At 49.2% G+C, this 24433-nt stretch overlaps 11 protein-coding genes across 11 annotated transcripts; 6 read left to right on the top strand and 5 right to left on the bottom strand.

The window, feature by feature from the left end:
• Positions 1-272: 272 nt before the first annotated feature.
• On the top strand, positions 273-5408 carry PHATR_43968 (predicted protein). The gene is made up of 3 exons (XM_002186337.1): positions 273-1427; positions 1502-2199; positions 2280-5408. Exons 1-3 carry the CDS (start codon positions 556-558, stop codon positions 2765-2767), a joined length of 2058 nt encoding a protein of 685 aa, XP_002186373.1. The 5' UTR covers positions 273-555; the 3' UTR covers positions 2768-5408.
• Positions 5409-5544: 136 nt separating this feature from the next.
• On the bottom strand, positions 5545-6588 carry PHATR_43966 (predicted protein; the record flags this gene model as incomplete). Its single annotated transcript, XM_002186048.1, has 1 exon — positions 5545-6588. The coding sequence occupies one exon, from the start codon at positions 6586-6588 to the stop codon at positions 5545-5547; it is 1044 nt and encodes a 347-aa protein (XP_002186084.1).
• A 932-nt stretch (positions 6589-7520) lies between these two features.
• Positions 7521-7985, top strand: PHATR_33304 (predicted protein; the record flags this gene model as incomplete). The annotated part of the gene is made up of 2 exons (XM_002186336.1): positions 7521-7696; positions 7793-7985. The coding sequence occupies 2 exons, from the start codon at positions 7521-7523 to the stop codon at positions 7983-7985; spliced, it is 369 nt and encodes a 122-aa protein (XP_002186372.1).
• An 85-nt stretch (positions 7986-8070) lies between these two features.
• Positions 8071-9183, bottom strand: PHATR_18559 (predicted protein). Its single transcript, XM_002186047.1, has 2 exons — positions 9127-9183; positions 8071-8836 (listed from the first exon to the last, which is right to left on the bottom strand). The coding sequence occupies exons 1-2, from the start codon at positions 9130-9132 to the stop codon at positions 8105-8107; spliced, it is 738 nt and encodes a 245-aa protein (XP_002186083.1). The 5' UTR covers positions 9133-9183; the 3' UTR covers positions 8071-8104.
• A 299-nt stretch (positions 9184-9482) lies between these two features.
• On the top strand, positions 9483-11808 carry PHATR_43964 (predicted protein). The gene has a single exon (XM_002186335.1). It carries the CDS (start codon positions 9616-9618, stop codon positions 11443-11445), a length of 1830 nt encoding a protein of 609 aa, XP_002186371.1. The 5' UTR covers positions 9483-9615; the 3' UTR covers positions 11446-11808.
• A 567-nt stretch (positions 11809-12375) lies between these two features.
• On the top strand, positions 12376-13658 carry PHATR_43963 (predicted protein; the record flags this gene model as incomplete). The annotated part of the gene is made up of 1 exon (XM_002186334.1): positions 12376-13658. The coding sequence occupies exon 1, from the start codon at positions 12453-12455 to the stop codon at positions 13656-13658; it is 1206 nt and encodes a 401-aa protein (XP_002186370.1). The 5' UTR covers positions 12376-12452.
• A 2058-nt stretch (positions 13659-15716) lies between these two features.
• On the top strand, positions 15717-17063 carry PHATR_43962 (predicted protein). The gene is made up of 2 exons (XM_002186333.1): positions 15717-15769; positions 15839-17063. The coding sequence occupies exon 2, from the start codon at positions 16115-16117 to the stop codon at positions 17021-17023; it is 909 nt and encodes a 302-aa protein (XP_002186369.1). The 5' UTR covers positions 15717-15769; positions 15839-16114; the 3' UTR covers positions 17024-17063.
• A 43-nt stretch (positions 17064-17106) lies between these two features.
• On the bottom strand, positions 17107-18090 carry PHATR_43961 (predicted protein). The gene is made up of 2 exons (XM_002186046.1): positions 17482-18090; positions 17107-17422 (listed from the first exon to the last, which is right to left on the bottom strand). The coding sequence occupies exons 1-2, from the start codon at positions 17951-17953 to the stop codon at positions 17349-17351; spliced, it is 546 nt and encodes a 181-aa protein (XP_002186082.1). The 5' UTR covers positions 17954-18090; the 3' UTR covers positions 17107-17348.
• Positions 18091-18488: 398 nt separating this feature from the next.
• Positions 18489-20522, bottom strand: PHATR_43960 (predicted protein). The gene has a single exon (XM_002186045.1). It carries the CDS (start codon positions 20497-20499, stop codon positions 18574-18576), a length of 1926 nt encoding a protein of 641 aa, XP_002186081.1. The 5' UTR covers positions 20500-20522; the 3' UTR covers positions 18489-18573.
• Positions 20523-20907: 385 nt separating this feature from the next.
• Positions 20908-22059, top strand: PHATR_43959 (predicted protein; the record flags this gene model as incomplete). The annotated part of the gene is made up of 1 exon (XM_002186332.1): positions 20908-22059. The coding sequence occupies exon 1, from the start codon at positions 21268-21270 to the stop codon at positions 22057-22059; it is 792 nt and encodes a 263-aa protein (XP_002186368.1). The 5' UTR covers positions 20908-21267.
• A 754-nt stretch (positions 22060-22813) lies between these two features.
• On the bottom strand, positions 22814-23179 carry PHATR_7736 (predicted protein; the record flags this gene model as incomplete). The annotated part of the gene is made up of 1 exon (XM_002186044.1): positions 22814-23179. A coding segment is annotated over one exon (366 nt), but the record flags the coding sequence as incomplete, so codon positions are not given.
• Positions 23180-24433: the final 1254 nt, after the last annotated feature.

Genomic DNA, 24433 nt, shown 5'->3' with positions numbered 1-24433 from the left:
TTGAAGTTTAGCTAGAGGGAATTTTAGGGAATCGCATATTTCGGAAACATCGTTTCGGAAGGCGCCGTTCCTACCAAAGTGAAATCTACATAATTGGGTATGGGTGAGACATTTCTGTCGTCGACCACGATGAAAGTTCAGAGCCTATCCTAGCTAGGCGCTACCGCCCGTACGCCAACATTCGATCCATGGCCCTTGACTGCGAGCAGTAACACTGCAACGACAATACAGCAACGACGCCTTGCATTAGTCTTCTACTGTTCGTTGGTCGTTGCTGTGGAGACAATACATTCCAACAACTGTCCGTCTCACTTTCTAGTGTGCTGCGACTGTTAACTTCTCAGTCTCGACGCGTGTGCTGCGCTCGCTTGGACCTTTCTCGTCGTTGAAGGAGATCAGACACCCGAAGAAATTCATTTGCGTTCTCTCTCGAACGACAAAGAATCGACGCGGTGGGAGCGCTGGGTTCTAGTTCCGATTTGACGATAACTTTGTCTTACCAGCATCGATTCCAAGAAGAGTTTTAAATAGGAAGGTTTTCCGTCGTCACCAAGCATGGCTTCGCTGCCACATCATCAGCAACAGCAGCCACCGCTACACGCGCTCAGGGAAAATGGCGGTTCTGGGTCCGAGGGAGGTCTGGCGACTCGACAAAATGGCATACCGACGGAAATACGGAGCACCGGATCACAGTCCTCCAACAGTCGGAATCCGATTGAATTCCAAACACAGCAATACTATCCGCAGCGGCCGACAGCACAACCTATGAGCACGCCTTGGACATTAGGGTCCACGGATGGATCGTACGCTACCACACTGACACTCATGCAACAACAGCAAGGCCAAATGGATGAAAGCACCGTACCTTTGTCATCTCCGAACGACACCGGTATTGCTCCCGGCCTCGGCCCGTTGCCTAAAGGAAAAGCGGAAGGCGGAGCGGCCATAGCCTCGTCGGGCGCCGCCGCGGTGGACCACAACGCCGCGCTCCAAATTCTGGCGGCTCAAAAGTCGCTGTACGAAACCCGTTTGTTTCGCCAACCATCCGCATCGGTGGAAGCGGTCCTGGCAGCATCTTGTGAAGTCATGGGATTTGATATTTCGGAAATGTGGTTACGGACCGGAATTAAAACCCATCAGCTCACCAACTCGCATTTGCGACCAACCGCTCTCGAAGACTCCGTCCGCAACGATCTCGTGGATGTGTACTATGGAGACAAGTCTGCGGAGCGGACCCATCGACTCAGCCCAGCTCTGTGCAAGCGGGCCAAAGAGGCGAATGATGTGGTATGGGTCACGGCACATACCCCTCACGGAGCCGAAGCCTTGCGGTGCTCGATTTCCAACGTGCGCACGGCCGTTGCCGTTCCGGTTTGCCATGAAGCATCCAATACCAATATTACGATTATCTTTTTCAGCATTCGAAGGTAGGAACGCGGGGAGTGGTTTTTGACGTTTGCATTCTCTGCCGCTGTCTCTCACTTTTTTGAAATCATTTTAGAATTGTTGTTCGTCCAACCGCAGTTGAGTTTCTCGTCCACATGTCGCTTGCAGCTGGCGGTGCGTCAGTGAATTCACTAGCTGAAGATGGTCTTATCGACCGTGAAGCACTCAGCAGGAAGGACGATAACGAAAAAATTGTCAAGAGTATGAGTCGGTCCGAGCACGTCCCACGCAAAGAAGATATTGCCATTCGTCATCAGCGTGTAGAACGATATTCGATTACCGGTGCACCGCTGGATCTCCAGTGGCGGCAGCTGCACAACGTCGAGTATTTGACCGACGGTGGGAACAGCTGGATTCATACAGCTGTTTTCCAAGGTAAACCAGTTGTGGTCAAAACGCTGAAACCAGAATGCCAAGACGTTGTGCTGGCAATAAATGAAATCGAAGGTGAACTTGCGGTGCATTCGCGATTGTACCATACCAACATTGTAGCGCTCATTGGTGCAGGGACGACGAGCAAGGGCGTACGCTTTGTTGTATTAGAACGTTTAGACGGTGGCACATTGACACAGATGCTAGGGTACGATACGCGTATTCGGGATCGTAGGAGACGTTTCTGGCGACGCAAGCAATTTAGCTACGTCGACGTGTTGCGAGTTGCACGGTCCATCGCTGATGCCATGTCTTATTGTCACCAAGAAGCGATACCAGGATGCATGGTGCTACATCGAGATTTGAAACCAGACAATATAGGTATGTAAAAACTGCATTGCACACAACCTTTTCATATGCCAATGGATTCTTATTTCTTACACTTTCATTCGTGTTTTAAGGGTTCACTCTGGATGGAACCGTGAAAATCATCGACTTTGGTTTGGCAAAAATCGTCGAGAATGCATCCGTAGACTCTGACGATATCTACACCATGAGTGGAGAAACAGGGTCACTCCGGTATATGGCACCAGAGGTGGCCGATGCTTTGCCTTACAACGCAGCTGCCGATGTTTATTCCTTTGGCATCATTCTATGGGAAATGAACGCGACGAAAAAGCCATTCGAGGGATTGAACCGCGAATTGTTTTATGAGCGTGTTGTACATGGCGGAGAACGCCCATCATTGAACCGAAAATGGCCGTCCCAATTGACGAGTCTGATATCTGAGTGTTGGGACGCCGATATGCACAACCGTCCAAGATTCAAAGAGATTGTCGGGCGTTTAGATGCTTTGTTAGCGAAGGAAAAGGGAGGGCCAGCGAGCGCTAAAAAGAAGCTGCTGCCCAAGATTACCGGGATGATCGACCGACATTCCACTTGGTTCTAGATTACGCAAACCCTACTCAATACTTGTACGTTGAGCGATGTCGACTTGTTTCGTCAGAAACTTTATACTAAACGAAGTCTAGCATATGCACCATATTTGGTTAAGACAGAATATCATAAGCCAAAGGGCTCTGCATCATTAATACAACGCTTGTGGTACTAGTCGCTGCCTCTGTGCTTCCAAGGTTTCGAGATCTTGATGCAACGGGGTGCTTCGTCAGTCTTGGGTTGATCCTGTGTCACGGTAGCATTGGAGTATGACTTTGCCCGTCGGTAACGCGGAATCCATTCGTTCAGTGTCCACTTCGGCCCCATATCCTGCAAAACTTCCAGCACACCCTCTCTCACTAGATCGCACAGTGCCATTACGACAACGTTGATAGAACAGTAGTCACGAACGGCTACCCATCCTTTGGGAACCTTGTCCCAGTCCCGGTTCATGGCATCCGAGAGGACCTCGTCGCCCGTCAGCGTCTTGCTACTCAGAGCTTGTAAGAGCAAATCCTTAATCGACTCTTTCATACCGCTTGAAAAACTTTCGTAGGATTTGAAGTGACGAAGTCTCTTCTGACCAGCTCCAATTCCTTTCCCAAACCCATTGTAAGACTCTGCCGCATCACGTAGTTCCGCCCACAAATGAGAGTTGTTCATGAGCCCAAGCATTGATGTAGAGCCATCTTCTCCTAATAAACCGGCCTTGGTACGAGAAACGAAGTTGCTAGAGTTCGCATACATCACTGTGGGAACATCACCTTCTTCGCACGGTGTCGCAAAGATGCTTTCGACTGCTCGAGTCCTTTCGGAAATGGGCCGCCTTACATTTCGGCCGGTAGGTCCAAATATTAGATAGCGATATGACAACTTGTTTCCGAAACCAGAGCTGCCCATCCCTACATCTTGCTGTCCATCTGATTTGTCCTCGGGCGCATCACAGCTCGCCGAACTTGGGTTCCACTTATTCATGTTGCAGTACCAGACCTCTGGCAATTCGTCCGCGGAAATATGAGGTGGAAGCTTTCGCCACTTGTCACATTTCTCGCATTGCACCCACTCTAGATTATCGGCTTCGTCCTGGTTTGTCGCGTTGGATACCTGATTTGGCTTCACATTCAACCCGTTCCGACGAGGCCGTCCCCTTTTTCCCTTTATTTCCGCACTCTCAACCAGAGCATTGAGGGTGTCCTCGGATGCGTTTTGTCCCTTCTTTCCCATGCCTCCTGATTTTTTATCTTTTGGGTTCGTGTCGCTACCAGTATCAGAATGGGGTGACTGCATCGAAGGAGAAAAGCGTTTGCTCTTGGCCTCGGCATCGGTATCGTCTCGAGCGCGGGAGCTTTGCTGAAATCCAACGGGTTCTTCTACAATTGCACTATCCGCCCCTTTCGCTTCTCCACCCTCGGCAGATGCCGCAGCTTGGAGAATAAGTCTTTGCCGTTTCTTACGCCGTTTCTCTTTGGCTTTTTCCTTCGCCACTTGTTTTAACGATTGCTCGACGGCTTCGCACGTAGACCGTTTGACGTCCCAAATATTATCCGAGCAGTACCATTGTTTTGGTAGCGTTGCCACCGCAGCGGAAGGAATGATTCGCCATTTCCCGCATTTGTCGCACTGCACCCATTGACTGTCGTCCTCTACATCGACCGATCCATACTGTTCGCTACCCCTTTTTTTCCTCTTTTTGGAAGCTTGCTCAGCGACGTTACTTTCTTGCTTAGACGCGATGCGCTCGTTAGCTTGTTGTGCGGCTCGTCTTCCTGATCGAGCAACCGTACTCAAATCTTCCGTGGAAATCAATTCTTCTTTGGTAAAATGCGGCAGACTTCGCCTTTCGGTCTCGGCTGCAAAGTTCGAACCTGGATCTTCATTAGTCTGCGTCTCTTCTATACCACTTTTTGGTTGGTTCGCGTATTTCATACTCTCGGACTTCTCAGCGGACGATGAAGCTTGTATGTGCTTAAGCTTGGAGGATTGTCGGTCTGTCAAACTTTCGACGGAGGCTGATTCGGAGATCTCCATTGCTTCATGCGTTGAGGGTGAAGCAGCTGACGTTGTCGTGGAATCGACCAAGTCCTTGTCATGTGACTTCTCTATCGACTGTGATTTATCCGCAGACTGAGATTTGACCGATGAAATGTGAATATGCAATCGCTTCGGAGCGGGTGGATCAGTCACGGGGCGTTCCTCAGGCGGGGCGAGCATCTTGGAAGGCGGGGATCCCATATTGTCCGTCGATTGCTGTGCAATCTCGCTTCTTGAAGCAGTCGCGCTACTGCATCTATCCATATGTCCCCGTCCCTCACGCTTGACGTTGGATATACGAATAGTTAGGGAGGACTTTGGCTTTTCTGTGGTTTCACTAATGGGCTTTGCATTGTCCGAAACACCGGCTCGACTGAATGCTTCGAACGGCAAGACTGTGCCAACAGTAGACTGCTCGGATAAATTTGTCTCCGTCTGCATTGGATTTGCAATCTCGGCCACATCTTCTTCGTCTTCCGCCGTTGTTCGATGCTTAGGAGGACGCCCTCGTTTACGCTTTGGTGGTACATCTAGTCTCTCATCGTGTAGCAATGCGCGACTCGGTACCGAGATTTCCTCCGATTCAAGTGTCTCCTCCAATGCCATGGGCTCCACAGCACCTGTTATCGTCTTTTCTAAATCGTTTCCCAAAGTAATTGGCGATTCCGTCGGGATGATTTCGTCTCCTGTCTTTTGTAGTACTGTAGGATCCTTGTATGCGCCGGTACTGCTCGGTACCGGGCTCGCGGTCGGCCGCTGTTACGGTTCTCTGTTCGACACGGTTGGTTCACTCAGTACGGCGTCGGGAACACGCGATTCCAAATCCTCCAGCATCAGGGGTAGAAACTCGTCCACCGGAACCGTATGACTTCCATTGTGTGCTTCATCCACGACAATATCCTTATCGGGGAATTTGGTAATTTCCGACGTGCCGTCATCGTACTTGATCCGAACTTTCGATCCTTCCTTGGAGACTTTGGTTACCCGTCCACCGAACCATCGTCGTTTGGGTACAATCACACCCCCGGCACGCTGTACGGAAGCGGAGAAGCGGACCTTCACCCGCATCCCTGGGGCTACGGCGCGGCGTGCACGTTTCAACGGCAGCGCCCGGGACCAGTGGAGCATTGCCGAATCCGGGGCAGGAACGGTTTGTTTGGCATCATTGCCAGACGAGTTGGCCGACACTTGAGCGTGTGGTTTTTGGCGCGTTTGGGATAGCGGAGCTCGTTGGTGAGATTGTGGCAGAGCTGAATGAGGATTCGCTGTGGTGGAGGTTTGGGGTTCGGAAGAGTGCGGCTGTTTTATTCGTGTGGCCGTGTTGGCTGCCTCGGACTTCAATACTGCCACTTTTGATGTTGTGGAGTCAGCGGAACTTGTCGAAAGAGACTCCTTTCGAGACCCGTCCTGTACTGTTTCGTGTCTTTTGTCGGTAAGCGCTTGATTCGTGTTTTTCGGAAGAATGCCTTTTCCTTTTTTCCACCGGGCCTGAATTTTATTGGCCGCTCGATGATCAATTTCCTCTTCGTCTTCGGAAAAGAATTCGTTTTCGTCACTACTGCTGGGTCTGTCATCTTGCTCGTATGTTTGTATTGGTCGCCGGCGTTTTCCGTGTTTCCGTGGTCGCCCCGGTCCTCGGCGTTCATTATCCTGCCACGGTCCGGTCCCCGTCGTCGTGGTTGGAGGTTCGGAAGCAGGCGTGCTGCCACCCGTTGCCGCCGCGTGACTGCCGGTCACCGCCATCGCATTGGAGCTCACCGTTTCTTCCAACGACTGCTTCAAGGCTAATCGTAAGGAACTCATGACGCAACGGGATAACGAATGGAACACGAATACGGCGAGCGTAGCACGTCCGTTGACGTTTCACTCTGGGAATCACCGGACAGTTCGTTCGTGAAATCTCGCGGTACAAATGGGCAGTAATGAGGAGCGACAACGATCAATACGTCGTGGAGTGGTTGTGTGAATGTGGTAGAGTGTAGTGTGTGGCGTCGAGAGGAAAGACCCGGGGACTGAGCAAGCCGCGTGGGAACGGGGGGCTGGTTCGTTTGGTTTCACCGGGAGAGGTGGGGGGAGGGAGGGCCAGTTCGGTGTTTTCGGTAGTGGGGTCGTTTCGGGTGGAGCGAGAAAGCCTCGCTTTCCTATCCCTACGTAGTGTTGTTAGTTACAGTTCCTACTCTAGTTTCCCTACCTACCTACCTACCTACCTACCTAACCCTGCGGACGCGCGCACGCCTGTCTCCGGGATTTCCCCGTGTTTCGTACTTCGCATCCGTCGTTCGTGTTGGTCACGAAAAGGGCTAAAACGCTCGCATGCTTAGGCATTGGGCATTCGGACTATCGCCATGTCCACCAATCAGCGTTGGAAAACGAGTGGTTCGGAAGCAAGGACCTTGGGTGGAGGTGGAAACGTGTCGGTCGCGTGAAGTATAGACGCCTACTATTGTACTCATTTTCCATCTCGAACCGATAAACGGGTATATGTACAGACACAATAGGAGGACCCAACAACCCCCCCCCCCCCCCCCCCAAACGTCCGCCGCCAGGTTTTCCGGAGCGTTGTCACGACAAGTCCACCAACCTTCCACCACCACAACAACAACAACACTCATCGAATTTGTTATACCAAACTCCGGTTCCTCCCTCTCTCCTCGCTCGCATCCGCCCCCCATCTCTCTCTACCTTTTCGGTGTGCACACTATAATACAGCCTGCACATTTTCTTGTTCGCACAGCATGGCGGACAATCACGAGAACGGCGAATCCACGTCGGAACACGCGACGGATTTGAAATCCGGTCCCTTTTCAATACTGTACCAGGCCGTCCGCGGCAATACGCAGGTCCTCATCAACGTGCGGAACAATCACAAGCTACTCGCACGTGTCAAAGCCTACGATCGACATATGAATCTGTACGTGATTTGGAAAAAAGTAGCGAAAAGGGGGAAAAAACATCGAAAATAAGTATTCCAACGCGTTCCTCACACTGAATTTTCTTTCACTTTTAGTTTATTGGAAGACGTGAAAGAAATGTGGACGGAAGTATCCAAGGGAGGAAAGGGGCGAACGCGGGGGACCGCCGTCAACAAAGATCGGTACGTTTCCAAGATGTTCTTGCGGGGGGACTCCGTCATTTTGGTCGTCTCCAATCCAGCCGCATTGGCACAACCACCGCAAACGACACAACCAAGTACTCAATAAATGCAAAAGTTGCTACCAGTAAGGGTATGCGAGTCCATCGAACTGCGATCACGGACGCGTACAGCCTGTCAATAGATAGCTAAAGTTTGGTTTCGCAGTATTCTACTTATAGTTTTTATTTAAGACGTTTCGGCGGCCATCTTCGCTGACTTTCGGGAAGACCGACGCTTGGAAATGAGCGAACGGCGCACTTCCCGAGCTTCGGCCATACGCTGCGCCACCACCTTCTTGTAGGCGGCGGCCTCATCCTTGCTTCGCAACACCGACGACATCTTTTCGGCCTTGCGGGCGCGTTTGCGCTGCAAAGTCAACGGAGTCACCAGACGCTGGATCTTGGGCGACTTGCGGACGGTCACGCCCTTCTTGTTGGTAAAAGTACGGGCAATCACGTACTTGCGAACGTCATCTTCCTTGGTCAAGTTAAACAATTTACGGATGTTGTTCGCGCGCTTGGGTCCGAGACGACGGGGGATTTGGTCGTCGGTCAAACCGGGGACGGTGTTGGGGCCAATCTGGGTAATCACCAGGTTGAGGACCGCAATATCGGCACCGACGACACAGCCACGGACGGATTTGCGCTTACGCTCACCGGCACGTCGCTGACGGTAGGCCTTGTGACCTTTCTTACACAGCAAGCTCACGCGCGTGTTGGTGAGGACACCTTGACGCATGGGGAAGCCCTGCTTGTCGTTGCCTCCAGAAATGCGGAGAATGTAGCCCTCGAACTCGTCTCCGAGGATCGTGCCGTCAATTTCCTGAGCCATACGTCGATCGTAGAGATTTTGAAGACGACGCTCGTCGTCGATCTCAATGACCTTTTGCATTCCAGTGCTGGGGCATGCGATATTGATCTGGAAGAGGAAGCAAACAGTAAGGAAGACAAGGTGAGCCCAATTGCTCGTCAGTAGCAACATTGTTGCGGTTCTAACGCAAGTCGACAACAGCGCTACAAAGCCTCTATACACATTTAGCAGCGAGAAAGACCGTTGATCAAGAACGTTTCTGCAAATTTCATCTTCCAGAGATTATCTTGCAGCAGCCGACTATCGTTTCACTTCCCCCTTCGCGTCTTTGTCAAAAAAAAAGAGCCCTGTCTTTCCATGGAACGCAACTACTTAAGTCAACACTACATTATCCGCACCTTCATGATTGCCTTTTACTCCGTATGGTCAACAACAGCCGATGAAATCACGCTCGCTGTCGGTTGATGAGAGAAGCGGGCGTAGCAGGGATGTACAGCGACAACGCGATACTCGGGCACGGTTCGGTGTAGTTCGGGACGACGTGTGTTGGGGGTAGCCAAGAAAAAAGTAGAAAGCGGTAACAGGTAAATTTAGCAAAAAACGACAAAGGATTTCAACGAATGAAATGCCTCATTCTATATTCCATTATTAACAAGTCATGCGACACAATATTGTTCGTGATCTACATCAAAAATTGCGATCCGAAGCACGTTCCTCCGTCGTGTGAACAGTAACAACCACAATTCCAGCAAGTGCTTTGGGTAGCTCCTTCACTCTGTGTTTGTGGCATGGTCTGTGGTGACGGAAAATGTGTCTCTGTTTGCCTTTTCCGTTGACATGACTACATTGCGTACTTACAACGGCTGTTTTATTAACAGTAATTGACCATGACAGGGGCACCGGATCTCCATGGCGATATCGAAACGCCACTTTTGGGAGCTCCTGATGCAGAACAAGAAAGCCGCTCCTCCGATTCGCGTTCGGATTCACGAAGGAATGCTCAAATCAGTTGTGGCCATCCTCGCTTGACTTGGCCCTTACGCTTCCTGTTTGCACTGAACGGATTCACGCTCGCGTTTCCCATGCTAGCACTCATGTACGTGCTCAACACACGCGTGTCGATGCCTATTCATCTGCTGCCGACCTACGGTGCCGTCGCATTTTTGCCCTGTTCTTTGAAACCAATCTACTGCTACCTGAGCTCTTACGTGGGGGAATCTCGACGTGACGTTTGGATCTGTGTTTTGCTGATAGCAACGGCATTCGCAACAGCCATCACGGCATGGATTCCGCGAGACGGGGTGCTACTCTGTTTCACATTCGCTTTTTTTCGTGGAGTTGCGACGTCTTGGCCGGAACTTTTACTCGGATTGACCTTGATTGATCAAGCCTATAGTGCCGCTGCTCTTCCAGGATCAACAGGGATGACTGACGGGACGTGTATACCGTACGAAACTACGGCGGCACTCTTCCAGTCTCAGGCAGCCACTTCGCGCAACGTCGGATCCTTGGTGGCCTCCGTTGCAGCATTGGCCATATTCACTCATCAACAATATCGCAATGCAACACCCATGAACGAATTCACTGCCACGATACTTCTAGTGATGACCGGTACCACGAATCTTGTGGGAGCTGCAGTCGCTTGGATATACCACGTGGGTGTCAAGGCTGCAACGGACGGTACAGACATTGTCGGGGATCCCTTGCCACAGGCCGTTCTGAACAACAATGGCAGCGATCAGGAGGGGACACAAGATGAGACAAAAGGCGCTATACTGCGGCAACCTTCATACGACAGCTGCTATTCCAACGGAGAACATGCTCTCACTTTGGACGAGCAGACGGAATGCATAGCGAGAGGAAGTTGCGAGTCCGAGCGGTCGCTTCAGAAGAGTAACACAAAACTCGTCATTCTTTTGCAAGTCACAATAATACTTATTGGACTGAGGCAGCCTATCGTGGAAGGTACAACCAGTATGTCGTGGGGTGGTATGCTAATGATGTGTATATTGGGGTTAACCTTTCTTGGTTACAGCGCTTTCTCTTCAGTCTTTTGGAAGCCGTACCATTCGGCCGGTCTCTTTCTCATACTCAAGAGCGCCGCACCGAGCGCTTCATTTTTACTGAGTTCGTACATGTACGTCTTGTTTGAGAGTATGCCAGCCTTTTTGCAATTTCTCTCTGTGATAGACAATTTGGTCGTTACCCTTTCATCTTGGACATACGGCAAGCTTTGGAGTGGTTACAGTCAAGGCGAAGCTTTGCTTTGGCTTATGACCGGGACAACTATTTTGGCCTCGATGGCCTCGCTGTCCAATATTGCGTTGGTCACAGCAATTCCTGCTATGTCCTCGGTAACCTGGAAATTTGGTGTCACACTGGCGATCAAGGGGTTGACGGCCTTTCTGGATGAATGGTGTTTTCTCCCGGAAGTCGTACTGGCAACTGTGGCAGCTGTAGACTACAAAATCACCACAATGGCAGAAGCACAGTTGGGGCAAAATTTTGGTGATGGCAAAACCACAAACGGAATTCGTTATGGTACTCTGGTAGCCTGTTTGGATTTAGGTGGCCAGCTTGGAGCCATCCTCATGGGTCCGCTGGTATTGGCCTTGAATGTATCGAGAGAGAACGATTGGAAACACTTGGATCAGCTTATTTGGATATGTTCGCTCTTCGGACTTCTTTCCGTAACGCTGATTGGAGTGTTGCGATAAAGACAAAGAAGGTGTCTGATGCGATCATAGGGCGTGGGTGTCGCCTTTCTTTCGCATACTAATCAATCAAAGGGCATAGACAGGGAACTGGGCAAAATGCAGGTTTTCTGCTTGTCCGTGGGTGGTTGTGGGCACTTTTCCACAAAGAGCAAGGTCTTTTACTTTGTTCCTGAACTGGCCTTGAATTTCTTCCAGTTGTGTGCCAAATTGATACGGTAGGATATGAACCTAGAGTCAAATCGTGGTGGAGGCGATAGGGCAGGACTAGAGTTGGTGCCATTGGATTGATACAATTGTGCAACAGGGAGATCAGAGCACTTCCATTAACATATCGAATATTTGCTATCAGACCCCATTTTTGCTACTCTTCTAATTCATATGTATCTAACAGTAAATCGCGTTCAAAAGTTGCCTGATAGGGAAGTGGGACCCAAGACCATAATACTACTATCTGTGAAGAACTATTTCGAGTTCAAAATGCGTAATTACTGTTAGGGTTTTACTCGTCGTTTTGATAGGACTATAATTTTTCTGTTCACGCGTACCAGAGAGTTTTCTTTGTACGTATTTTCCAGGAGAGCCCCTTTTTATCTGTTAATCTCACCGTAGTGGATACGTACGTCCATATTTACAGTACATTCCATACAGGACGTGATGATACGCAACACAAGGTTAAATTATATAGGATGTGACATACTACCTATGTCACATCACCAGATCCACTACCATTGGATTTGCTCATTTACAGTTAAAAAGTCGGCCAGTCGAGCCGGACACCCATATAACACACGTGCGTATTTTTCAGTTTCTCACCGTGTTTTCCAACGAAAGGAATCGGAAATGAGAGAAAAGCATCGTTTCAAGCAACGTTTATCAATCGCAACATAACAAAGACGAACCGGAAGGACATTATAAAATTCAATCCACAACTAGAATCGTTAGTTTTACAGCAGAAGAATTGACCTGCATTTGCCGGAGATCACTTTCTTCTACAGGCAAACCGAAAGATGTTGATTACTGTCAATACGAAGTACATCACTGTCGGATTATTGTTGGCATGTTCAATTATCTGCGCCTTGCTCCAGGGTCGTCTGCTACGCCGAATGATCTTATTGGCAGACGATTCCGAATCTGATACAGGCGGTAAAGGAATACGAAATCATGAGTCATGGCAAGTAAGTCCAAAAGCGCTTCATAGCGTGAACATGACATCGTCAGCGGCCAAGACCTGTGCCATCAATCTATATGGACTTCCAAGAGCATTCCAGTCTCTTGCGCTACCGTCAATCATTCAGAATGTGATTCGTCCAAATGCTATCAACAATTGCGACTATTTTATTCACTATTACTACTTGACGGAAGAAGGGGCGGGGCGTTCTGGTGAAGGAGGTCAAATAAAACCAGAGGAGGTACTATTGCTGAGGCAAGCCGTTCAAGATTATTCTCCAAACTCGGTCATCCGCTTTTGCTATGACAAAGAAGAAGCCTTTTGGAATCAGTTTAAACCGCTCATTGATAAAATCCGAACAACCAACGCAACGAATGGTAAATTTTTGTATTTTCCATGGCGCAGTCCATCATATATTTATCCAGTCACTACTGATAACATCGTGAAGATGTGGCACAGCATTCAATCAGCTTGGAATTTGATGGCGGAGTACGAGACTCTGACGACCAGGAAGTTCGATCGAATTGCGATGCTGCGCTTGGATGTCGTCTATATTACACCAATTAACGTATTTCATGTGAATCAACGAGAGCTCCGCGATGACGAGAAAGTAGCATTGGTTCCTGGCTTTGGGCGTCATCCCGTGAGCGATCGCTTGATTGTGGGACCAAGGGATGCAGTCGAAATTTGGGCTGCGCAGCGTTTTGAGCGTCTCGACGCGCACATCCAGTTTGTCCGCAGAAATCATCCGGGATGGGGTATGCATTCCGAAAAGTATCTCAATTGGTCGATCTTTCCCGCCATCCGAGACACAGGAACGACAATTGTCGAAGACGACCATTTGTGCTTTTTCCGCGCCCGTGTCGACGAATCGGTGTGGATCAGTGATTGTGGGGGATGGCCGGTCTTTGCCAGACCTTCAATTTTAAATAATCTTGGTGGAGACAAGGTTCAAGTGCTGGAATCTACGCTAGGACGAAAGTGCCTTGGCGAAGCCCAACATGTTTCATGGGCTTTCGTAGCCCTACAATGTCCTGCGGGATAGATGATGCAAGAAAAGTGTAAGTTCTCAGGAAAGGCGGGAGGTAGGCGCCGCCGTAGAAGCAATTATTGCGAATGGATCGCAGTTTTCGATGGAATAGATAAGGATTGATTGAAGGTTCCAATAGTCCCATGAAGTAACCAAAAAGGCGAACAGCAAAATTGGAAGAAATCGAGCTATAACATCGTAGTCAAACCGACGCCATTGCCGCGAAAAATTTGTACAGCCAAGACGTTGAATAATTTGCCCGTCGTTCAAACAGGCTTTCCGGTAAGCAAATGAAGGCAGGCACCAAGAGAAAAAATTATATTGAAAATACTACTTTTTTCGACAACGTAGATGCCTTTCTTTCTATAAGTGAAAAAGGTGAAACCTGGAGTGTTTCCTCATGATACAGTGGCACTTTCGATCGCTGGCAAACGTGGCGTCTCTGTAGTTCACTGTACGCAAAACCCGTTCCCGAAGCTACTATTTATGAGAGAGATATCCACTAAGTGTTCAGTGTTTGTTCACAGTCAGAGCTTTGCTACACAACAGGGTCTACAATAATATAATGAGCAAATTCACTAAAGTAATCCGGCATATACCTAGATTTTGGTATCAGTAAGTAACAAAGGTAGGGCCAGAGTGGTTTCCTAATGTGAGTAATTGGATCAAATTTCACAGTCAGTAAATCTATTTCGCTTGTTCTTTTTCTGTGTGTTCCTATTGAGACTATGGGCATCAAACCAATGAGGCAAATCGTTATTTCGGCCTGAACGACATGAAAAAATCGATAGTTCGGCCAAATCTGAACAATTTAAACAGTAAGTACTTTAGATTGAGCGCGAAACGGCTTTAAAGTAAAATTTGCAATTCAAAAGTATTGCAATGCTCTGTGTATGCTCTCTATATGATATAGCGGAGCTATCAATCAATCTGTTTCATAGCAGTTGACTGTGAATAATTTACCCCAAGCATACAGAGAACAAATTGTCGCCAGAACTCCAAGAGTTTCGAACAGCAAATGCAAGTTAAGAAGCTTCTGCCATTCTCAAAGGATTGTGCGGGTGCAGTGTCACCAATGACAGGGCAGGTTCAGCATGCGCCACTACCACCACAGCAGTATAGAGGGATCTGCGCCGTCTTGTAGTTGACACGCCGCCAAATAGTTGATTTCGCCCAGAGGTTAGGTTTTGGAACTCAACTCTTCCACGATGGCTTTCCAAACGAGTCTCCATGGGCCAGAGTAAGTCCACTGCATTCTTATGGCAATAAACAGTACCTGGTAAACAACCCAAAAGCAGAAGAGACTCTCTCACTTCATGAGTGGTCTTGTCCCGCAACGCCAAGATGCTCCAAAAACTACTCTGGAGTTGTTCTTTTTCACTGATGTCAGTATCAAAGACTGCCAATTCAATGCTGTTGACATCCTGTCCATTCAATGAGAACAGGAATAGTTATCTGTTCTTGCTGATAGCCACAGGATTGTTCTGTGTTGGGTCCAAAACTCTGAGAGTAACGCGGTTTACAGTTATTGGATTAACCTTCAACAGCTCGTTGAAATCGGACACTTCATAAAATCTACTGTGAGCGATAATTGTCACTCCTAAGGAAACTTTGATACTTAATGTTTATAGATCTTGTTTTGGGACGGATTTGTGACTTTGCGGCCTCATTGACTATGAGGCGGATCAGTGAATTTCCTCTATTATGATCGAAACAATGTCAATAATAAACCAGTTGATATTTGTTGTTTTATGATCTGAGATACTTATTATCAATGTACTAGTTTCCCTGCCATATCGCAAGTATCCAAATTAAAAATTCAAGAATGACTTTTTGGCTATCTTATTCGAAATTACAGCGTAGCCCCGGAATCGGGCATTCGAGAGTGACCTTTGACGAAGTAATTGCACGTTGTAACTTTGTCATTTGTTTATACAGTCGGGCATCGTATCCTTATTTGGCTTGATGCACGATGAGGCTTTGGCTGTGAAGAAAAGGCGTGACCCGTAAAATTGTAAATCGTACTATCGCGGCTACGGCATGGCACAATGTCTAATACAGTAAGAGGCAGCAAAGGAAGCACGAGCGTTCGCTCGCGCAGTTTGACCAAGACGAGGATTTTACTCGTATGTTGTTTCGTCTCGTGGTTGTGCTTTTATGTGATTCATCAATCATCCCTCATAAATCAGCAAAAGTTTTCAGATGACGAGCTGCAGAAGATCATTGTATCCATTCCAAGACTCGGGCTTGCAAAATATAGCGATGAAATTCGAGTGGGCTCATCGAACGCCGAAAAAGTAGAAGTGTTGGCTCATCAGCGGCGAGACCGACGACGTTCAAATACGACCATAGATATCATCAGTGTTGGCTCTCACGCCCGACCGTTGTACCAAGAGACACAGAAAAACATCTTTGGAAACTACAGCTCCGTCAGGAATTTCTTTGGGCTAACTGAGGACGACGACACCGAAATGGATTGCCACAAAAGACTTTCATCAACACACCTGCAAAAGGTGGTCAAGTTCTGCAGGGGTCGTGGAAATGTACTAGGAGAGAAATTCTTTCACTTCAGACAAATGACAATGCATTACGCAACCCTACGATGGTTGAAAAAGAAGTCAAACCCGATTGGTTGGCTTTGCGCACAAAAGCGGCCATTCGATGGTCTGATGAAAACTTTGGGCTCGTACAAGTCGCAGGATACCCCCGACTACTTAATAGTAGTGGATGACGATACTTGGGTGAATATAGATCAGCTGGTGTCGAGTTTGCGATCAATGTATCCAGCTGAACTCCCTTATGCTATTGCGGGGTGTATGATTCGCTCTCGTGTACACGAACACAATTTCACCATTCCCTACGGAGGCTGGGGGATGATCTTTAGCCGACCAGCAATTGAAAACCTGATGAAGCCGCTTTACTGCAACACTGCTCCAAACAATTTTGAGGATGAGTTTGTGCGTTTGGCTTGCTGGCGTCTTTCGGAAAGCCCTATTGGTGAGCAGCCCCTTTTCCGAGAAGGCATGAGCGTGGCTCAGTTAATGCACGCGTATGTGAATGATCAGCCATACCAGCAAGTCGATTCTTGGAATTCCCTAGGCTACTGCTTGCATAGCGATTGGGTTTGGGGTTACTTTACAAATTTTTATCATATCTCCGTGCATACAAATACTCCGAAATTTTCTAGCCTACTGGAAGATCGACTGCAAGGGTTTAATGGCTCGATGATTTATGCAGGACGACCAACTCCAGAAACCGAGGAACTCAAGCGAGAATGCAGGAATCAAGGCGACGACATGTGCACGAAAAACTCAAACATGTGCCACTATGTCACTCCCCAGCATATGGAAAGGCTAACTCTGCAGCTGCAGGGCCAATAGAGAATGGTATTGTGGCCATTTGATACAAATGCGAACTTCTTGATCAACTAACTGTTCATGCATCATGCGAATTTGGACTGAACAAAGATCAAAAGCGAGCACTAGAAGGAATTAACTAAATAGCGCGAGGAACTTGTCAAGTAAATCTACGTACTCTTGAGGGTGTGTTCGAAGGTGCTGGACGTGCAAGGAATCTTCGAACTTTTTTACAAGAACCTCGTCGCTTTTCTTTTGTCGCATTGCAATGAGCTCTTCGAGTTTCTTTACGTTGGTGATGGTATCAGCCTCCGAATATATAAACGCCTGCTTCGTGCAAAGGGCGTGCTCAGCCAAGTTGCTCCAAAATACTTGCCGCCAATCCATCACACGGAATAAAATCTGGTAGAGGGATGAAATGAACTGATGAAGATAAAATAGTAATGCAACAACTTTGCGAGCTATCGAGTTCGAGAAAACACCAGCAGCCGCTTCCACAGCAGACTCGGTTGTCGGCCATACGGGAGCCGAATCATAGATTTGGCCCTGCAAATGCTTGCCGACAAGAACCATGTCAGAATCCTGGTCACTGGGAAGCGAATTGGTCCGAGCATGCCGAATCATAGCTTCCATCCGCTCGACAACGTAGGCTCCACCGTTGCTGAACGCATGAAAGATCACCGGAATGGTGTCGTCATCGATATCACGGAGCACCTGTGCCACGTGAGCGGCTGCTTCAATCGCGCATTGATCGATCGACCGAGTATTTCGGACCAAAATGGCGTAGGTGTCACAGATTGCTTGCACCGTCAAGCAATCCCGTTCTTGATACAGCTGGCCATACTTCGCCAAATGGCGGCTTTTGGCTCCCCACCAACCAAGCAGCAAGACAATGGCCTTGGGCTTCTTGTCGGGGTAGTCGTCCACACAAAAACTATGGTTGCTTGCGTTCATGGTTTCGACCAGGTGTTGCTTAGAAATTTATGAAAGGGACCAAAAAACAAATGAATTTCACATGAACCAGAAGACGAGGCCGATGTCGCTCGACGTTCCCAGGAAGTCGATCCAACATTTCGGGGAACAGTTTCTATCGATGACTATTTTTTAAATCCATCTCAAGATCATCAGTATCACCGCCTCTACGCCAGAGATGAGGATTGGTCGTGGAACACGGGTTGTCGGCGCGCGCCCTCACGATTGACAAGACCAGAAAGCGAACCGCCGAATAGCTTTTTGGAAATTGTTCGATCGACTTCGTGACAGACAAGCAATCACTTGACAATCCCCTGCAGACCCGGATATGGGGAAGCGATAAGTGGACAAATGACCATCTAGCTAGGGGGAGAGAGCTCATCAGGACGAGGTCTTTTAGTTAGGAAGCGATGATAGCTACCTCTCTAGAGAGGGGGGGCATCATATTAGTCTTGGACAGTGAGAACGCTTCGTCGACTTTCCTGCAATGTGGGAGTGTCTCAAGGTCGCTAACAGTGAAATCGCTCGTCATTTCACATTATAGAATAAGTCTACTGTTTGTTGGTATTTTGAAGCGTAGGACAGCTCTGAGAGACGAAGCCTCAAATTTCCTCAACCGCCACGAAACCGCCACCAACTCCCCCACCGCTGCCTTCACGATGCAACTTAAATGCCCAATCTAATTGGTCCATAATGGGGAGGCACATTTTTCGCATCATCTCGCCCGTTTCCGTCTGGGGAAGCTCTCGTCGCATTGACTCCATTTCGCGGTAAAAGCTTTCCATAGCCAAAACAATCCGCGACAGTTTCTGCCCGTTCCCTGCATTGGCCGCTTCCATGCGCCGCAGTCCAAAAAAATGTCGTAGCAGTTCCGACGACCGACGAAAGTGCGAATGGAGACGCTTCCGGAAGTCTTCCGGGAGCTTGTTTACCATTTCGAGGGAAGCAGCCTCGGTCCGAGAATCCTGCGCCATCTTTCTCGTCAAAGCCGACAACAATTCCCGACCAAGCGAAGGTGGCGGAAAGCATGATTCAGGTAAATCAAAATTCTTTTCCAGTGAATCAACTAGCTTACCGACCTTTTGAGACACCATGCGTGCTAACACTATGTGTCGCTTTGTCGCCTCCTCGTCGTTTTCCGCTGTGTGTCCGTTTCTCAATTGACCCGAGTAGTATGCCTCCACATTCGACAGTGTCAGAGGCTCATATGCGCCTTCGTCTTCCCCGAGACAAGACGCATGATTCGCCGCTTCCGTCGATGCTTCCGCGTACTTTACGAGTCGACGTGTTTCCTGATCAAAACCTCCTCCGGCTGCTGCGTCGTCGTCACCAGGTAACACATCCCGCACGCTTTTCCGTGCTACTTGCATCAAGTCTGATCCGGCTATGGCGTCCTCCGGATGCAGCACCATGGCCCAGTGACGGTTGTACTTTTGAATGACTCGTGTACCTCTGCCGTCGTCGGCAATATTGGGTGGGTGATTGTCCCGGTTGGCTTGTTCCAAGACCTTACCGCGTTCCGTTTCAAATGTAGACGCCAAATCGAACTGGCCAACAGCCAATTGGCGACCCCATCGACGGTGAGAAGTTTCGTGATTTTCTCCATTCTCTTGCGATAGCTTTTGATCATATCGACTAAATAAATCGTCGGTTCCAACCGCCGCAGCCCGCGCATCTTGTTGTTCCATAGACAGTCCCTTGACGCCATCCTTACTTTTCGCAGTTTTGGTTTCGATAGCCGAGTGATTCTGCGCAGCCGTTCCCATGCGTCCTCGATCCCGATGAAAGTATTCCGATTCCAGATACTTGCGCCAGAATTGTTCGTCGGATAGCTCCAAGGGTACCTTTTCTTCGTACGCCTTGTGGACGGCGGGATAGAGAATAAAAATCTGCCGCATTTCTTCCACCCCCAGCGTCACCTTGCCAGCGGTAGGCAGGTGAGATTGTAGTAAACTGGAAGTGCCGGCTTTAGCGAGCCCTGAGATTCGTGCGTATTCTTCTTCCAACAAGTCCTTGTGGGTGAGCCAAAAGTCTTCTTCCGACAGAGTTTCGGATTCTTGCACGAGTTGCTGGTGCTGTTGTCGTAGACTGGGATGCGCCGCCAACAGCGCGGATCGAGTCACAGCGAGTGCGGTGGGATCCAAATCTCCAAAGGTGGACGTCTGCGACAGGTCGGTCAGTGGGCGCTTGCGGCTGCCGCCCGCAGGCGACGACGACGACAAAGACGACCGAAACTGGAGACGCCGCGTCACGTCCAAGCGAATCTGATCCAGCGCGCTCCGATCCGGTAATTGAAAAGTCAAATTGGTTCCCGAAGACAAGACAATTTTTAGTAAAGGCTTCGGATACGATGCCGGGCTGACTTGATGTTTCGCAATGTGCATCCATTTTACTACTTTCGAGGAGCCCTCGCCGAGAAACGTCAAACTGGACGTCGACAACTGTAGCGACCCACTTTGTTTCTTATAGCGGACGGGAGTATACGAGGTTTCGACTGAATCCACATCCATGGCCTCCCTCATCGTCATGGTGAACGCCCTCTAGGTTTCGGGTGAGACACGAGGGATATTTTAACGGTAAGTGCCGACACCACCCAACGATTCGAGGCTCCCATGGTTGGTGCGACAGGTAGGTAGGTCAATAGGTCGCGCGGCCCGAAACCCTGGAACAGTCGATCTCTTTCCGGGTCGGATGCCATGCGAGACAATCTGTCCGTATCTCGTGCGTCTCCAGAGAACGTGTGAGTGACTCACAGTCAGACATTTAATCGATAGGCCCGCCAATCGGCGAGCGCCCAATAAGTATAGGCCATTACTCCTAACTGTAAACACTACTGCGCTCCTCCCAGTTGAGCAACAGCATTGTGTCCGCTGACATCTCCCCTTAAAAACGCCCCACAAGGTTCCACGATAGCGGTTTCCGCACAACAAACACAACTCACCAACGACTTTCTCCAGGGATTGTGTGTCCACAGCCAAGCCAATCCAAACTAGTCCGCCACAACGGAAAAGACGAGCTGTGTAGTGTTTTTGGGTTGCCAGGGAAAGAGATACTCACTTTGGTTCGTTCCTTGGTTTGAAGCGACGGACTGCAAGAGCGAGCACCGGAATCCTTAGTGCCGGTCCAACGCACGAACGCAACGCGGTGAGCGTTGAACGTACACTCCGCGCTCCCTCGTCCGAGGCTAGTCGCAATAGCTGTTAAATTCTCCCGCAACTCTACCGTGTCGCAACATTCGCAACCACACCAACCATCACAGTTTGGTTCCAACCATCCATCCATCCATCCATCCAAGTATGGTCCCCGATCCGTATCGAACGCTCGATCTGCCGCACACGGCAAGTCCGGCAGAAATTAAAACAAGGTATCGTCTTTTGGCTCGACGGTACCATCCAGATCGAGTGACGACTGCCTCCAAGGCAGAGCAGACCGCAGCCACCGACAGATTTTCTACGATTGCCTCAGCGTATGCCCTGCTTGCCGACGAACGCACGAAAGCCCAATACGATCACGTCTACCGGTACGGAGGCCATGATGTGGAGCAGCCAGTTAGCGGCTCCTCGCGGAGTACAGCACAGCGTAGGGCACACTCCGACACTGTGTCCAGAAAAGGGATCGGCTATACCTGCACCAATCCACTCGCGTACTTGTGGACGCAGGGGAAAGTGTACTCGACCAGGACCATGGCGGGTGTCTCCTTACCGAGTCGCTTTCCAATGCCTGGCTCTGGGACCCAAAATATTCAGTTTGCCTTTTCGTCGGGACAATACTACCGAAACGGCAACGGGGAACGGCAGTATGTTTCCCGGACAACGCAATTTCTCGACGGTAAAAAAGTCACGCGCGTCGAGACGACCACCATTCATGCGGACGGGCGCCGAGACGTGACAACTGTGGATGACGACCGGGGAACGACAACACGACACTTTAAATCACCATCGCAAAAAGGATCCAACGCCACCTGCTCATTGCAACAAAATCAGCAGGCCTCCGTAAACGAGCACTGGTTTGTCCATGCCTGGCATGACTTCAAGGACAAAGTGTCCATGTGCTACAATCCGTGCACCGATGTGGCGGCAGCCGAATGATAATATGCGATGATCGGAATCCGATTTTGTAAATGTAATATTTTGAAGTGTGTGGGTAATGTAAGTTTAACTGTAAGTGACCCTTCTAGTACTCTTTTATTTGGAATCAAAACGAGGATCGTTCCCTTCTGGAGGCGTTGCTCCGTCCCCCATCCCTTCGCAGCGTTCCCAGACTATTATTATTGTCAAGCAATTAATCAGAATCTGACTCTGAGCCATAGCCACCCAGTAAATCAGACAGTCCCCCTCCTTTCTTAGGCAACGAATCTGCTTCATCTTTCTTTCCGCGTTCGTCGGAGACTATTCTCCGGCGCTTGGCCTTGATAAATTTGACGGCCGGTTTTGGCGCCACATTTTTCTGCATCTGCTTCCGTTGCTGCTCTTCTAACAGTCGAGATTCTTCTTTTCGCTTTTGTTCAAGCTGTCGCTCGTCTTCCTCGTCAAGCCTCCGTATTTCTTTGGTCTTCTTGCCAAACTGAATCGATTGCACCAAAGCCTCATCCTCGGCCGTCAGAACATCGGAATGTTCCATATCCGCCGCAGCCTTGGCTTCCCGAAGCCGAAGGATCGCATCCGCCTCCGCACCAAATCCTTCCGTTCCAGCTCCAAGTTTCGCGTGCCGTGCGTTCATTGCCTTGATCTCTTCTAGATTGTCAAGGTCGGCCATTTCTCGTTGTGAATCGAGTACACGATTCTCGAGCGCCTTCATTGGGTCTTCCGTTTCTTCCTGCTCTTTGTCTGCCGCGGCCGTTTCTTCCGTTTGTTCCTTGTCTTTGTAGACTTCGTAATTTCGCGACGCGCCGCTTTCCATTTCGTAGTCGGCATTCTTGGGATCCGTCAAAAAGGTAACGGGTCGTGAACAGTGCGTGCACTTGATGTAAAACCGCCACCGCTGGATTCCCAAGTACCGACCTTCCGACCCACCCACGGGTTCTTTCTTTGAATTGAATTTCCGTCCCCGGTACATAAAGGTATTGCAGGTGCTGCACTGGATGGAAAAGGGCAACATCATTCGTACGGGAACGGTACCATCTTTCGCCGAAAGCTTCTTGCCGCGCGGAATAAGTTTGGGATCAAAATCCGCCGGAATGTATTTGTTGGTAACTTTACGATCACCCATGGTCACAAAGTGAGTTTCGAAGAAACCTTTTCGTTCAAGACGCCGTTCTACCTAGCAACCGCACCAGTGATTGTTGGTTTGACTTGAGGAGCTGATTGTGCCGGAAACAAGGTGGCGGTGATCCGGCATGTACAATAGCACTGCGGGTCTGGACAGGCCTGCAAAATTGGATTCCTGAGGGTGGTTAGGGTTTGATGTAGAGGTTGTTGCCAGTGAAACAATCGTGTCAAAAGGTGGTGGTTGGCTACGTCTTCCTGAATATCATGTTTATGTCGTATATGTTAATTTGATACTTCATTTGGTACCGGATACGAATGGACACGAGCATGCCTGATGCCAAGTCGCTGAAGGCAGCAAAGCGAGAACACGCTGGATCACGAAAGAGCTGACCTGAAACAATTACCATGCTGCCACCGCGAACCCCTTGAGGCTTTGTTCCAAACAATCAATTCTCGAAAATCTGTGTTATCAAGTGATCAAAAAGATGGGAGGATCGTCATCTACGATTCAATCAAGCCACGCAGATCGCTCAAGGACGCAAGCGCAGCAAGCAACGGTCAGAGATTCGCTGAACGAATCTCACGTCGTACATCCGTCCAATTTCGAGAACGTCGGAGACGATTCCATCGCTCGCTCTTTTGAAGATGCGGGATGGTTTCGTCGAAATCGTCAAAGTGGGAGTCACGCCAACAAGCCCTTGGTACTGCCCGAGGTTTACAATCAGTTTGACCCACGCGCCAAAGCAACGCCATCGCACCGGTACCGGTCTTCCAACCAGGTCAGCCCACTCTAGTCTCTAATCTGCAGGCCGCTGTCCGCGGGTGAGGGTTAGTTGAAAAATCTGTTCAATTTCTGTAGCCATTCAACATGATATACAGTCCTACGCGGTCAAGAATTACATTTGGACAAAGAAACATAGTCTATGCTTACATCAAATTCGCACTCTATAAAGTGAACGTTAGATTCCGTGTTGATAGTCATATGGCTTGCGTAGTATAGCTAACACTTAACTTACCTAGTGAGGGTAGTAATCGGACATTCTATAATGACAATTGAGAGAACTCTTTTACAGTTTATGTTGTCTTGAGGCTGAAAAAGTTTCGGATTACAAGCATTTCGGATACCTCATGTGGAGCTACTAGCAATTTACGGTGACTGGTTAGAAAAATGCCGCACGTACACAACCGCTGGAGCAACATAGCTTCCGCTCTAGCGAGCTATCGCATTCGTTGCTCCTACTACGAACGCTTCTAC

This window comes from Phaeodactylum tricornutum, chromosome 3, assembly GCF_000150955.2.
Source record: "Phaeodactylum tricornutum CCAP 1055/1 chromosome 3, complete sequence".
In the NCBI taxonomy this organism is placed as follows: domain Eukaryota; phylum Bacillariophyta; class Bacillariophyceae; order Surirellales; family Neidiaceae; genus Phaeodactylum; species Phaeodactylum tricornutum.
The sequence above is the reverse complement of the archived record's forward strand: the minus strand, read 5'-3'. Positions and strand labels throughout refer to the sequence as shown.

Bases quoted from the DNA above. Each gene is read 5' to 3' on its own strand.
- PHATR_43968 (XM_002186337.1), top strand. From the start codon at position 556: ATGGCTTCGCTGCCACATCATCAGCAACAGCAGCCACCGCTACACGCG. The intron at 1,428-1,501 runs GTAGGAACGCGG...AAATCATTTTAG, and splicing joins ATCTTTTTCAGCATTCGAAG to AATTGTTGTTCGTCCAACCG. The intron at 2,200-2,279 runs GTATGTAAAAAC...TCGTGTTTTAAG, and splicing joins TTTGAAACCAGACAATATAG to GGTTCACTCTGGATGGAACC.
- PHATR_43964 (XM_002186335.1), top strand. From the start codon at position 9,616: ATGACAGGGGCACCGGATCTCCATGGCGATATCGAAACGCCACTTTTG.
- PHATR_43962 (XM_002186333.1), top strand. From the start codon at position 16,115: ATGGATTGCCACAAAAGACTTTCATCAACACACCTGCAAAAGGTGGTC.
- PHATR_43961 (XM_002186046.1), bottom strand. From the start codon at position 17,953: ATGAACGCAAGCAACCATAGTTTTTGTGTGGACGACTACCCCGACAAG. The intron at 17,423-17,481 runs GTGTTTTCTCGA...TATCTTCATCAG, and splicing joins TGCTGTGGAAGCGGCTGCTG to TTCATTTCATCCCTCTACCA.
- PHATR_43960 (XM_002186045.1), bottom strand. From the start codon at position 20,499: ATGACGATGAGGGAGGCCATGGATGTGGATTCAGTCGAAACCTCGTAT.